Source organism: Mustela lutreola, chromosome 10 (genome assembly GCF_030435805.1).
Source record: "Mustela lutreola isolate mMusLut2 chromosome 10, mMusLut2.pri, whole genome shotgun sequence".
Lineage (NCBI taxonomy): Eukaryota > Metazoa > Chordata > Mammalia > Carnivora > Mustelidae > Mustela > Mustela lutreola.
In genome coordinates, this window is record NC_081299.1 from 10,719,996 (window position 1) to 10,734,805 (window position 14,810).

General features: G+C 49.1%; 1 protein-coding gene across 11 annotated transcripts in view; it reads left to right on the forward strand.

Annotated features, from left to right (window-relative positions):
• FHAD1 (forkhead associated phosphopeptide binding domain 1) overlaps positions 1-14,810 on the forward strand; it is a 129,830-nt gene that overhangs the window by 76,899 nt on the left and 38,121 nt on the right. For all 11 annotated transcript variants that reach the window (XR_009345089.1, XM_059136013.1, XM_059136010.1 and 8 more), the window contains 4 exons: positions 8,030-8,100; positions 9,691-9,843; positions 11,829-11,936; positions 12,175-12,282. Coding sequence is in view for 10 of the 11 variants with exons in the window: in XM_059136013.1 (XP_058991996.1) it covers positions 8,030-8,100; positions 9,691-9,843; positions 11,829-11,936; positions 12,175-12,282 (440 nt within the window). In the remaining variant the exon portion in view is untranslated. The remainder of the gene's footprint in view (positions 1-8,029; positions 8,101-9,690; positions 9,844-11,828; positions 11,937-12,174; positions 12,283-14,810) is intronic.

The following is a 14,810-nucleotide window of genomic DNA, read 5'->3' on the forward strand; positions in this document are numbered from 1 at the left end:
GAATGAATAGATGGATGGGTGGATGGATGGGTGACTAGGTGGATGATTAAAGCCATAGGTGTGAATGCTCTCACTTAGGAAGAAAGTATATGAGGGAGATTGCCCAGGGCTACATCTTGAGGAACTCTGACATTTTGGAGATTGTTGTTACACCTTGCCAAGTCACCCTTGATAGTGGCTACATGAATTTGACATTCCTACAGCAATAAATGAGAATAGAGGAGGGATTTTCAACTCTTATTATTCAACATCTCCAGCCATGATTCCCCCAAAGTAGTCCTGAAGGTGGTATAAAGTTCTTTCAAAAAGAAGGCAAAAGCAAAAAGAAGATTAACTTCTATAACTACCTGCCCCTCATGTATAACACAGAGAACAGGAGAACTGGCCTTCTCCTGACCACCCAGTGGCTCTCCAATCCCAGTGTTACTATTGTAATCTTAGCAATCTTGAGCAAACGTGGAATTGGGTAAAATGTGGGTCACAGTGCTAGCTGTTCTCCAAGATTAGAACTGAAACAAAGACCATCGTCTCTGTCTTAGTAATAGTTGGGATAAGCTTTGTGTGTAACATTCCATCCCCATGTCCAAGAGCATTTTAGTCCTTAGAGCTTATGTCCATAAATGTAGTCATTTATGTTATCATAAAGAAACGTGGATTAGAGAGTTAAGTTTCAGGCCAGCAATTCTAGAAAGACTGAGAAAGAATCACTTCAGGCAACATTTCTCAGACCTGCCATCTCAATGCAGAGTCCCTTCTATACTAATATGCACTATGGATCTAGAAAAATGGGGTAAAGAATGCAGTGTTCCCAAAACACATTTCTCCTTTTTGACTGTCTTCACCTGCATCTTGCATCTAATATCTTTTGGAATAATGCTCTCTGGAACACCTGCGGGGGAGACACAGACTATATTCTGTGATTACGACTATTCGGTTCTGAGAAGTCGAAGAGGAAGCATGAAGGGTAATAACAGAAAGGTCAGTGAGTAGGGACCATCCTTCATTCATTTGGCAGGAGGAGTTGATGTTATTTTTCTCTTCCAGTAGAAGCAGTATTATGGCAAGGCCCCAAAAGGCTCAAAGAAAGGGGTGAGCTAGAGAATTCCCTGTATTCTCTGTGTTAGCTACTGCTGCACCTCAGTCCTAGCACAGAACCATCTCCACCCAGATGGCAGCAGCCATGGTAGTGGTGTTGAGAATGGTGAAGATGGTGAGGGTGATGAGGACAGTGGGTGTGAGGATAAGTGAGGATGATGATGGTGATATGACTGATGGCAATGAGGATGGTGATAGTGACAAGGAGGATGATGGTGTGGCTCGGATGGTGATGGCGAGGATGCCGATGATGGTGGGGAGGATGGTGATGATGATGATGATGGTGGGGAGGATTGTGGTGATGAGGACGGTGAGGTGGTGATCAGGATGATGATGGGGGTGGCTAAGATGGTGATGGCCATGAGGATGGTGATGGTGAGGATGATGATGGTGGTGGTAAGGATGACGATGATGGTGGGGACAATGGTGGTGATGATGATTATGGTGGGGAGGATTGTGGTGGTGAGGATGATGATGGGGGTGATGAGGATGATGATGGTGAGGAGGAGGATGGTGATGAGGATGGGGAGGATGGTGATGAGGATGATGATGGTGGGGAGGATTGTGGTGATGAGGATGATGATGGGGGTGGCTAGGATGGTGATGGTGAGGAGGAGAATGGTGGGGAGGATGATGATGATGATGGGGAGGATGGTGATGAGGATGATGATGGTGGGGAGGATTGTGGTGATGAGGATGATGATGGGGGTGGCTAGGATGGTGATGGTGAGGAGGAGAATGGTGGGGAGGATGAGGATGATGATGGGGAGGATGGTGATGAGGATGATGATGGTGGGGAGGATTGTGGTGATGAGGATGATGATGGGGGTGGCTAGGATGGTGATGGTGAGGAGGAGAATGGTGGGGAGGATGAGGATGATGATGGGGAGGATGGTGATGAGGATGATGATGGTGGGGAGGATTGTGGTGATGAGGATGATGATGGGGGTGGCTAGGATGGTGATGGTGAGGAGGAGAATGGTGGGGAGGATGAGGATGATGATGGGGAGGATGGTGATGAGGATGATGATGGTAGGGAGGATTGTGGTGATGAGGATGATGATGGCGGTGATAAGGAGCACAGTGGTGTTGAGTATGACAATCATGGCAGTGATCCAGTGGTGGTGGTGGTAATGGTGAGGAGGAGGATGGTGGTGAAGGTGATAATGGCAGGGCTGACTGATGATGGTGCTCATCCTTTACTACTGAGCACTCCCAGTCTAGATGCTGTTCCAGGCATTTCCATACATTATCCCAGTTCATCCTCACAACAACTCTGTGAAGCAGGTACTGTTACCCTCATTTTAGAAATGAAGAAACTGGGGCGCCTGGGTGGCTCAGTGGGTTGAAGCCTCTGCCATCGGCTCACGTCATGATCTCAGGGTCCTGAGATCGAGCCCCGCATCAGGCTCTCTGCTCAGCAGGGAGCCTGCTTCCCCCCTCTCTCTCTGCCTGCCTCCCTGCCTACTTGTGATCTCTCTCTGTCAAAAAATAAATAAAATCTTTAAAAAAAAAAAAGAAACTGGTTCAAAAACTGCTTTTGTGAGTATTCCAGCATGAAAAGGAGATTCAAGGTACTTCACATTACTGAAGCCAGCAGGGAGTCCGCAGTCATTCACTGCCCTCCACAAACACTCCTGAGGGCCTTCTGTGTCCCAGTTCCTGAGAGAAGGGTGGGGACCATGGTTTATCTAGCTCCTCCTGGGTGCTTATCACTGTGTTAGATGTTTTATATGCGTTGTGTACTTTTATGCTCCCATATCCCAACAAGCAAGGTACTATTACTGTCTTTATTTTTCAGGTAAGGAAACTGAGTCACGGGGCATTAAGAAACTTGCTCAAGGTCACACAGCTGGTACCTGGGAAGGTCAGGAGTCAGGTCACTGTGATCCCAATACCGGTGTTTTTCTGTGACCCCGCCCTCTCTCTGAAGATCCAGAGAAGTACCAGGTATACACCCAATTCCTAGAAAACAGGTTCTGTCATCAACTTGGGCAGGGAAAGAGCTAAGAGCACTCACCCCCCGAGGTGAGCTCCCCTCTCCATTGCCCACCATGAGCCACGCCCATGGAAGGCCCAGGACCAGTGGAATGGTTCTGAGCGTGGGCTTTGGAGAACAGCTGCCAAAGTCTGAATCTCAACTGTGTGCTGACTAGTTGTGTGAGCAGGTTACTTGACTTCTGTGTGCCCTGTTTTCCTGTTCATAAAATGGGGCTAAGAGCCCATCGGGATGTCGTGAGGATTAAACACTGAGACGTGTGCACACCGGTCATGGAGCCTGGGCCACACTAAGTCTCAATAAGTGGGAGGTGCCGTGATCACCAACGTGAAGTACTTACTGACCTAATCTGACCTAAACAGGAGTCAGATAGGTACACGCATGGGCGGTACAGCTTGATTTATTCACACCGAGGTAACTCGACCCGCAACCCCATCTCCACTTGGCAACAAATGGGATTTTTGTAGCCATGGGCACTCAGTTGGGTTGCACCCAAAAGAGCCCTTCCCAGGTCTCCTTCCTAGAGTCATGACAAGGGGGTGAGTGTCCCAACAGCCAAGTGGTGGAGCTGGGATTCAGTTCAGATCCTTCTGACCTCCAGGCCCCTACTCTTAACTACAACACCACCCGCCTTTTCCAAGACGTAAAGCCTGTCCTAAGAGGTAAAGAACACCTAACAGCTAGGTCTGTATATTGCCCAGGGCATTGCAGATCAAGTCATGTAAAGGGGAACTATTTGAAGTATTGCTGGCTAGCGACCCAAGGGACCAGAAGGTTGGTGTTGGTCCTGAAGACCTGACTGGTGAGAGATTTGCTGTGTGGTCCAGCTGGGCAGATGTGGAATGCCTAAAGAGGGACCTTGAAAATTAGTCCCCCACTCCTCCTGCCTGGTTTCTCAAATTCTCTTGATAAAGGGAAGAAAGGCCTGCATTTTTTTTCTGGCAAGGTCAGTCGTTTGTGTCTGTTTCTGCAAGACTTTGTTACAAATAAAAGGCTTCCCAGCATGCACAGAAGAATCACTCATTCTCAGATATCCAAAATACGCATTTTTAAATGAAAAAAAAGGAGGTTGTAATACAATATGCATAGTGTGCTCCCACTTCTAAGTATCAGTGTCCAACCGAAAGAAAAAGCCGAGGAAAAAGATACGCACGCGTTGGGCGTGTTACCCAGCGCGGTGGGATCGCGTGGGACCTTTGCTTTCACATGGTGGTTCATCAGCTCTTTCTGGCAGACCTGCCAGGGAAGCTAGAGCAGTGAACACTTTCCATGTCGTGGATGTCTGTAACGTTTGGATTTGTTCAAGAGACACATAACTTTTATCACCAGAAATATAATGAAGAATTGCTTCGTCTTCTTGGGAAGAGAAAAATCTCGTTATGATACAGCTCATCATCGCCCAGACACATGATCACACACTCCCTCTTCCCCTTCGACATCCTCGAGTCCTTCCTCTCCTTAATTCTCTCTGGATCCTATTCATGCTTTGCTCCTTCCCCTAGGGTTCCTGGGTCACGGGTTGAACCCCATTTTAGCCACCCCATATCTGTGTGCTCCTAGAGTTAATGCCAACATCACCCAGGCCACCGCCCCCCATGCCTGCCATCTTGATCTCCCCACAGAGCCCCTTTCCACAGGGCACCCTTCATATTAGCCACCCCGACCCTTACTCACACACCTCCAGTCGCTTGAAAGAGAATGACAGACCGAGGTCTGGATTCTGATCCTACCACTTAACTAGCCCCATAGCCCCATCTTGCTGAGTTTTTGTTGCCTCACCTATAAATGCAAACACATTTCCTTGCTGGGTTGTTTATAAGGATTAGAAAGTATCACACGTCAAACTCCTGGCATGGTGCCTGGTACACAGCAGGTGCTTAATACTCAGTAGCTATTATTATATTATTGTCCTACTCTTGCCTGCTGGGAATTCTCCGAAAGTTGCTCTGCCAGGGATCAAGGCTCCAGGCATGAACATATTCAGCTCTCTTGTTTTCTCTCTCTCGACCGTCTTTTCTCCCTTCTCTCCAAATTCCCACCATATTCTCAGTGCCTTCTCCAGATACAGCTCATCCCTCCATGTCGCTCCTTCTCTCCCTCTCAGGGGAGCCTGTGCACAGGGTCTGGAATTATGACTTCCTTCTCTGGCACCTACATCCTTTCTCTTCCTTTTATTCCTCCTCTGGCCATCAAACACACCTCTCAAGATGACAGCCCTTCCCTGGAACCTGCTGCTTCTCTAGCTCTTTTTCTACTACTAACACTCTTGTCCCACCTATGATCTTGAGGAAGCGTGTTACGCCGTCTGTCTTCATTGCAAATGTTCTACTGTGTCTTTGCCTCCTTGCTTTGTCCCTGCGTGTAACTGACACGGAGCCCTCCTGCCCTGGCGGGCCCGCCATCTTTCCCGAGCCTGTGTTCTCGCTGGCACACCCAACGCTCTTGGATCTCTTCCTGGAAACACTCTTACACCCTTGGCCCTCCTGGAACTGACACACCCTGCCCATCCGACCTTCTCCATTTGTTTTCAGCAGCCCCTTTCACCTATTCCTGCCCCTGCCTGAGTGTCTCCTCTAGGGCAGTCCTTGGTCCTCCCCTCACTCTTACCTCCTTTCTTATGAAGAGAGTCTCTATCCAGGTACTTCAACAACCCCTCCCGTGGCAGCAGTGGCCAAGTGGACATCTCCATGTCCGTGCTGCCACGAATGGTAGTGCTGATTTGGTGCCATGTAAGGCAGCAGGTGGAATGCCTGGCTGGGCCATGTCCACCAGGAGAAGACAGTTGCTTCCTCCTAATCTCAGGAAGGCCCTGGGTGAGCCGGGCTATTCCTGCTCTCTGCAGACCACCCCTCCTGAGAGTCATTCCAGTACCTCAAATTCCACATGTCTGAAAATGAGCTTGGCAGCTCCTCCCTTCTCTCCAGCCCCCACACCACCCAACCTGTCTCTTCTGTCTGACACTGGGACTACCATCCAGTCCCTAGAAAGAGCTTTCTCTCTCCTTTCTATCCCCATGTCTCCCAGCCTTCTTTAGAGCTTCACCCCTGAAGACCTGGACATCCATGGGCTCTCAGCCTCTTAACTCACAGGAAGGGATTTAGCCCTGGGAGACACCTAGCAATGTCTGGAGACATTCTGGTTGCCACACCTGGGTGGAAGGGGCTCCTGGCGTCCTACAGTGCCCAGGATGCCCCCCCCCACAAAGAATTGCCTAGCCCAACCTAGCAATTGAGCTGCGGTTAGGAAACCCAGCTAGTTCCTCCACCTCTAATTCATCCCAGCTATTTTTCTGAAAATATTCTTTTAAAAAGCTAAACGAAAAAAACACTCTTTATCAGGGCAGTTCTCTGCTCCAACAGCAACTGAAGTCCCAGTGACTCCAATGCTGGCGTCACACTGACTTGTTTGCCAGCCTGTGGCACTCGGCCGCCACAGTTCTCAGAGCCCCGCGGCCTCACCTGTCAACCAGGGCGATCCGGTGGTACAGTGGGGTGATGCGCTGAGTGCTTGGCCGAGAGCCTGGCACGCAGTACAGGCCAGTACACTTCAGAGATGGTTATATCAGGTTAACACTTCTTAGGCTACTGTTCTAGCCCCACCACACACGGGCCCAGCCTTCCACTCCCGCTCCACCTTCCGAGCCCTACCTCGCACCGTGTGTGCGGCCCAGTTAAGCACAGCACCCCACGGGGTACGCACGGCCTTTCCCCAGCTGCCCATCTGCCTCCCCTCGTGTTAGTCTCCTGCAGCTGCTCTCACATGTGGCACAGACACGGCGCCTCATTCACATACAGTCCTGGAGGCCGACAGCCTGAGATCAGCGAGGCTGGGTTCTTCTGAAGGCTCTAGGGAAGGATCCATTTCTTTGCCTTTCCAGTCTCTAGAACCTTATTCCTTGTGTTCCTTGGCTTGTGGCCCTTGCCTCCATTTTTAGAGCCAGGAGTGCAGCGTCTTCAAGGCTCTGTTTCTCTTACATCACCTGTCCTCTATCTGTCTGGAGTAAGATCCTCCCGGGGGATGATACTGGGTCTGCCCAAAAAACCAGGCTAATTCCCTGCATCTCAAGTTCCTTAACTTGGTCATATCAGCACAGTTCCTCTGCCCCGTCAGGTAATGTTCATAGGCTCCAGAGATTAGGACGTGGGTATCCTTGGGGACCACCATGTAGCCTGGCCTTCCACCTCTTGCGTTCCAAATGCCCTCCCCCCCAACTCTGATTTTTGCCTACCCAGCAGTGCCCACTGGCTCCTCGGCCAAGTAGCCCCCTATGATTGCTCCAGGCGAATGACCTCCCCTCAGAGACTCTCACCCTCCTGCCCTGCATTAGCAGTCACTTCCGTGCCACGCGGAGCCACTACCTATTCTCCTCACACAGTTAGACCCCATGTCTCAGACTGAACCTCGAGGAATAGCTTCACCACCCCCCCGCTTCCCCACCAGACTTAGCTCATGGCTTGGCACACAGTGGACATTTAGTTGATAGGTGCTCTGCTGATGGGTTTTATTTTCCACCCTTCAAAAAGAAACTGGATTTGAGCCCATCCAAGGCTGACCAGCCACTTTAAAAACGCACATTGGATGGCAGCTCAGATCTTCTTCCTTTTTTTTTTTTTTTAAAGATTTTATTTATTTATTTGACAGAGAGAGAGTTCACAGTAGACAGAAAGGCAGGCAGAGAGAGAGAGAGAGGGAAGCAGGCTCCCCACCGAGCAGAGAGCCCGCCGCTGGACTTGATCCTAGGACCCTGAGATCATGACCTGAGCCGAAGGCAGCGGCTTAACCCACTGAGCCACCCAGGCGCCCCAGCTCAGGTCTTCTTGATGGGAGGGCCATGGTGCCCTCGTCCACCTGCGAGCAAGCTTTGTTATGACATTATTGGGAAAGCAAAGGAAGTGAATTGAATGGATATTTAAACTTCTTGCTTCTCTTTTCAAGGATTGTCTTTGTATCTGGAATATCTTCTGGTATATTATAAAAAAATTACAAGCCAAACCCAGGAACTTCAGGTAATACTTTGACTTTGAAAGTTCATTTCAGCTCCTCCTTAGTGTTTATATACCACTGTGCATTTTAACTCTGTTTTTTCTCTGTTAACAAGTCCATCCACATTCTCCAAAACATGACATGATATCCTCACTTGACACAAAAAGATTCAGACAGGGTGGCTAAGGTCTCCCAGGAGGGCCAGGGCAAAGACAGGATACTTGTTGTCTTGTATCAAAATCATCAGAAAACTTTAAATGCCATCAGATCTTGAGGCTTATGCTTACTAAATACACAGCTACCTGCAGTGTAGGGAGTAGAATTACCAAAAGTCACATAAAGTCCCCATTTTAGGGGCAAAGGATTCTTAGGGATTGTACCTCTCTGGTATGGTATTGCCATAACAATGCTTTGTAATAAGCACCTACAAAACTTCAGTGGCATTCCACAGTTACTGTTCACTGCTCACATACCAGGGGTCAGCCACTAGGTGGGTGCACCAGTCCTGGACAGGCTTGCCCAAGTGTCTGGGTGTTGGCTGGCCCTCGGTCAGTCTAGGCTGGACTCAGCTGGAGCAGCTTCTCTCTGCCCCACCTGTCTCTCATCCTCCAGCAGGCTAGCCTGCACGTGTCCCCATGGTGATGCGGAAGTACAAGAGAAAAAGCAGCCCAGTCATGAAATGCTTTTCAGTTCTCTGGTGTGTTAGCATCCCACTGGCCCAAGTAGGGCTCGTGGCTGAGTTCAATGTCAGATCAGCGTATGGGTGGGCACTGCAAGGTACATGGCCAAAGACGTGGTGGAGAGAGAGTAAAGTATTGGGACCACCATCATGATCAACCCCACAGGTCATCTAACCCAGAGGTCCACAGACTTTTTCTAAAGCAAAGGGCCAGATGGTCAATATGTTAGGCTTGTAGGCCATACAGTCTCTGTCACACCTACTCAACTCAGCTGCTTTAGAGTAAAAGCAGCCATATACAATATGTAAATGAGCATGATGGGCATGGCTCTGTTCCAATAAAACTTTATTTATAAAGATTGGCAGTGAGCCAGATTTGGCCTGTAGACAGCACTTTGTCAATCCCTGATCGGCCCATTTTTCTTATTGTACAGAAAAAAACATGGAACCTCAGAGGCTAGGTGACTATTTCAATGTCACAAGGCTAGTTGATGGAAGAATCAAGAAAAAGCTCAGGCCTTCTGACCCTAGCTCACTGTTTTTTCTCTTCCACTCAGCAAATAATAACTAACAGTTCTAGCTTCCATTAACCAAGCACTGTGCTAAAGCTTTCCATCCATCATGATCTCACTTAATCCTTACTCTCAGAGGCAGATACTGTTATTATCCCATTTTCTAAATGAAAAAGCATCTAGAAAGAAGTAGAGCTGACATTCTGAGTTCTTGACCACTGAGAGTCTGGGTTCTTGACAACTCAACTCTACAGGTTCCCTAACAGAAACTAGACTAAGCATAGTCTCTCTGTGTTTTTAAGGTTGCGTAAACCTTTGTACCCCCAAAGGTAAAAGAACTTGGAAAAGAAAAGTGTTGAAATGACTCCTTTAATTCATCCTGTCCCCCTCATCAGCTTCAGTTTCCTTTCCTCTCATTTCAGATCAAGATCCACAGTTCTCAGGAAACTCAGCAGTCTTTCATGCAAGAGAAGCTGCGGGAACATCTGGCAGAGAAGGAGAAGCTGACTGAGGACAGACTGCAGCAAGAGGAGAGGCTGAAAGCCAGAATCAAGCGGCTTATGGATGAGAAGGCGGTAAGGTGGTCCCTGTCATTTTCTTTACTCCTGGAAGCTGATGGAATGGCCTCTTCTGCAGGCATGTACTTGGGAGGAGAAATCTCAGCAACTCCTTGTTTGATGCTCTGGAAGTAAATTAATTAAATAGGTGAGTAACGGAGGAAGTAACATGAAGCTTGAATTCTAAAACTCAACTTGAAACAGCAAAGTTACTGAAATTCCTGGAAATGGTACCTTATTAGCGCAAATGCCACAGTCAATTTGCCAAGTTCAAGTCATTACTGAGGTCCTGGTTTATAACTGACAGAATCTCAGTGCTTGCAAGACCAGCCTCACATTATTTTCGTCTTCTCTTTCTCAATACATATCATAGGAAACAAATGGCCAAGATTGCCACTTGCTTTTCTAAAAACGAAACCAGTTACAAGACACTTTACAGCAGCCCCTCTCAAATTTACCAATGCCCAGGAAGCCCCTGGGGAGTCTGTTAAAATGCAGATTCTGACTCGGTAAGGTTGGGGCAGAAACTGGCCTCCTGCGTTCCAACCAGCTCCCAGCTGGTGCTGGCAGCACAGGTCTGCAGACCACATTTTCAGCAGCAAATCTTAGAGGGTGGTTTTCCCAGACTTGCCTGATAAGCACGACCTCGACTCCTGTTAAAAATACGGATTCTCAGGGCGCCTGGGTGGCTCAGTTGGTTAAGTGGCTGCTTTCGGCTCACGTCATGATCCCAGGGTTCGGGGATCAAGCCCCGCATCGGTCTCCCAGCTCGGCGGGGAGTCTGCTTCTCCCTCTGCCCCTACCTCTCTCTCTTTCTCTGTAAAAACAAAACAAAACAAAACAAAAAAACAACAACAAAAAAACAGATTCTCTGGCCCCAGCCCAGACCCACTACACCTGAATCTCTAGAGAAGGCCAGGAAACTGCATATAATGAACTCATTCTCATCTTTGTCCAAGAGTTGGCCCTTTTTTGTATTCAGGGATTGCCATGAATTTTTAAGTACTTCATTGCCATCACCCTACATCAGAGGCTCATGACTTTGGATGTCCTTTTGTCATTTAGGAGATTAAATAAAGTCCTAATGCTTAACTGACTGAGTCTCCTAGGAGCCCCGTGGGGGTCCCAATTTTAAATGAACCTTCCTTAGACCATAAAACTCCTCCTCATGAATCCCAACTCATTTGAGGACTGTTTGAATAGTAAGAAATTCTAAGTTGCTTTATCAAGCTAACCCTTATTTAATATGAGCTGTAAACATGTACTTGACTTGTGCACACTCATGGTTTAGATCAGGGTCAGCAAACTTTTTTCATAAAGAGCCAAATGGTATATATTTTCAGTTTTGCAGGCCACGCTGCTCTGTCATGACTGCTCAGTTCTGCTATTGTAAGTGCAAAGGCAGTCATAGGCAATCTACAAACAATGAGCAGGGAAGTGTCCCAATAAAACTTTATTTACAAAATGCAGACAACAGGCCAGATTTGGCTGGTAGGCCATGGTTTGCCAACTGCTGGCTTAGAAAAGAGGCTCTTGAGTCAATGGACCAGGATTTGAATCCCTGCTCATGTGATTTGCTAGGAAATTTGACGGATCCTTAATCCTTCTAAGTCTGTTTCCTCCTCTGCAAAGTGGAGATCACAGAAGAAATGACCGACCCTTATTAATGAACGATGGTCACCTGCCAAGTGGTCTGTGTTCAGCCTGTCATCTGCCCCCCACATTCACCCAGTGAAGGAAGCACTATTACCCTCCCTGTTGTACAGATAGGGAGACTGGGCGTCTATTGCTTCTCACCTTCCTAAGGTCAAGCACCCAGAAAGGCCCAACCTGGGGCTCTGATCTGGAGCCTTCTTACTCTGGATCCTTTGCTCCTAGCTACGCGCAGTCTCCCCAGTGGGCTTATGGTAGGAGCAAAGAGCTAGCCCGTGCAATGCCTGGCAAGGAGTCCAGATTCCTGCCATGGAAACTCTGTCTATTAAACAATAGTCATTGACTTTCAGGCTTTGGAGGAAAGCATTACTCAAGAGAAAAACAGAGCAAAAGAAACATTAGAAGAAGAACAAAACAGAATCCAAGAGCTGGAGAATCGCTTAGCCCGCCAGAAGAAGGTAGGCAGCTGGGGGAGACAGAGTCGGCCTGAACCCAAATCAGGGTCACTCACCCTGGGAGGACCAACCTGGGGCTCTAATCCGAGGCTGCCCGCTCTGGATACCTTGCTCCTGCTGCCTGCGGTCTCCCCCGTGGGTAGTGGAGAGCAGCGAAGGGCTACCGGCACAGTTCCTGGCACAGAGTCTGGGTTCCTACCATGGCGACAATGTCTGTTAAACAATGGCCTTTGGATTGCAGGTCTGGGAAGAAAACATTATGCAAGAGAAAAGCAGAGTGAAGGAAGCATTAGAAGAAGAACAAAAGAGGGTCCAAGAGCTGGAGAATCGCTTAGCCCGCCAGAAGGAGGTATGCAGCTGAGGGGGACTGTCGGCTAGAGCCGAAATCCGGATTGCGGGCCATGTGGCAGTGAGCTCTGAACCACGGATGAGTGGGAAGAGTGTGGCAGAGCTTTCCTACAGTGATCTGTCCTCAGGAGGGTTCGGCTACTCTGGGAAGTAGTGGGGCTCGAGGTGAGAGCCCTGGAGTCCTAACTTGGACAACCCAGTTGGAAAAATTATAAACAGCAAAAGTACAGACATAGATAGGACTTGAGAGACACGTTGGGGCTGGTGACACAAGCATCTTCTGCATGGAGATTGTGTGCCAAAGCACGGACGTGGAGGAGGGAGGTACAGAGTTCTGGGACTTTAGGGCTGTGTCAGTCCTCCAGCAATATCCTTACATCCAGCCTTCAGCTCTGCCATCTGGGAATTTTCTGCAGGCCAAGCCAGTCCAACCCACTGGTGATGCCTCAGGCTGGCAGAAAACTCTTCCTTTAGGTTGAGCACAAGCAAACTCTTTGTCCCAGAAAGACGTCAATCCCCCACTGGCCTCCTGGGCTCCTGCAAGTCCTGTCCACCTTCTCGTCCACATAATAACTTTTAGAAGCTTGAAAATAGAGATACCTGCCCCTCTTCAGATCCAAATGTCCTTATTTCTCTTGGAGCCTGGCCTTGGTCCCCTCCTCTGGCCTGCTCTGCTCTCTAGAAGGCACAGATTGGCAACTCCCTGGCTTAAAAGGGCCCAGGGGCATGTTATGTTTGGTCCCCAAGCATTTTATTTTGAATTCATAACATTTACTTAAAAATCCAGATTTCCATCCTCTCCTGAGAAGTCGGAAAATCTGGCCCCATTTCCACTTGGCAGAAGCGGCGGGAGCGCGCACACGCAGCAGCGATTTCCCACCGTCTCCACCATTCCCTGTCGCGTTCATCGCAGCCCACTTCCTTGCCGGCCCCTGTCGAGCCCTTGTAGACATCTGGGTTGGCAGTCCCAACTCTGTTTTCTTCCCGAAGTGCTGTAGCCAAAACCAGACCCAGGGCAGGACCCTTCTCCCCTGTTGAAGATTTTGTGCTTGTACTGATGCTCCCAAACCAGCTTTGGGGAGAGCTCTATGACATCATCGGCACAAGCTTAATTTGTGGTCTCCCTTGGACCTCAAAGTCTTTTTCACATACTGTTCTCATGAGCTCTTGCACCCCGAGGCAGCTCAGAGGGCTGAAGAGTTCAGGCCTTGTAGCCACGTGCAACGCAGTTTCAAATCCTGGCTTGACGACATATGGGCCTCAGCAGATCGCTCAGGATCTCCTGACTTTAAGCGTGGCTGTGAGGGCCGGCAGCCATGCACAGTGCAGTGCTTGACCCTGAATTGTTGCTCAGCCCGTGTAGCTGTTGGAATAGGCACAGAATTGTGTGTGAATAGCTTTGATAACAGGTACATCCTCCCGTGTAGACTTCCCCATCCTCACTGCTCAGTGATGTCCTCGCCCACCCACTGCTGCGGGAGAGACAAGAAGTTGGGCCAGGCAGAGCCCCTGTGATGCCATCTGATCCAAGGAGGGAAGATGTTTATGTGCCCGGTGTCACTTGGGGTCACCTGCATGGCTGTGTTCGGCGACCCATGTAAACAGTGTCACTGAGGACTTGCCCTGAGTTGTCTTTCCAGGGGTGCTGACGAGGAACAGAGTCTCCCAAGGGTTCACAGGGGCCAAACACCACCAAGAGGTCAATAGCTCAGCTCAGGGGCCCAGAGAAGGCCCTTGAATTTAGAGATGTCGAGGTCATAGGGCATGTCAGGAGAGAGATTTAAGGAAGAAGGCATGATGGGGTCAGCCTCATTGCAGGGAGGAGCTGTGGCCAGGTCACCACAAGCCTAGGAAAACGGCAGCCTACCTACAGCAGAATCTCTCTGTGTTTTCTTGACGGGCAAATCTGAGATAAAAGTCCCAGACACAGACTTTAATCAACCTCAAACGGCTATTGGGTTTTTGTCCTTATTAGACCTTCTGTCACATTATCAGATGAATCTTTAAGGAAAAGGATCATATTGCAGGTTTCGAGGTGACGTGAAAGGTGAACTCCCGTTAGGTAATGAATGCCTGGGAACTTGGGAGCAGAGCAGCAGAGAGAGGGCCAGGACCCATGTGTCTTGAGTCACAGGGACAGTCTTCCCCTGAGTGCCCCCTCCGCTGCAAAGGAGCTGCCGAGAGCAAAGTCATGAGTGTAGATGCTAGCTCAATGCGGTGGAGCCCACCCTAAATCACCTTGAAGTGCTGGGAAGTCTCTTTCACAAATTCCGGGAACCCCGACCCCCCAGTGTTCAGGAGCAGTGTGCCGCCGCCTGTGATGCCGCCCTTCTGCTTTCTTCGGGGCTGCTACTGGAGCAGCTGAGCGTTGGGATTTTTTTTAATGACTTTTCACTGCAAAATAGTTAGCACTTCAGCCAGGCTCATCTGGGCAGTCTAATCTGGAGCCCTAACCATGGGTTACAATGGAAACCATGCTCCAAGTTCCAGACATCTTACCATCAAGCCAGTGCTTAGAACTCAACCCAT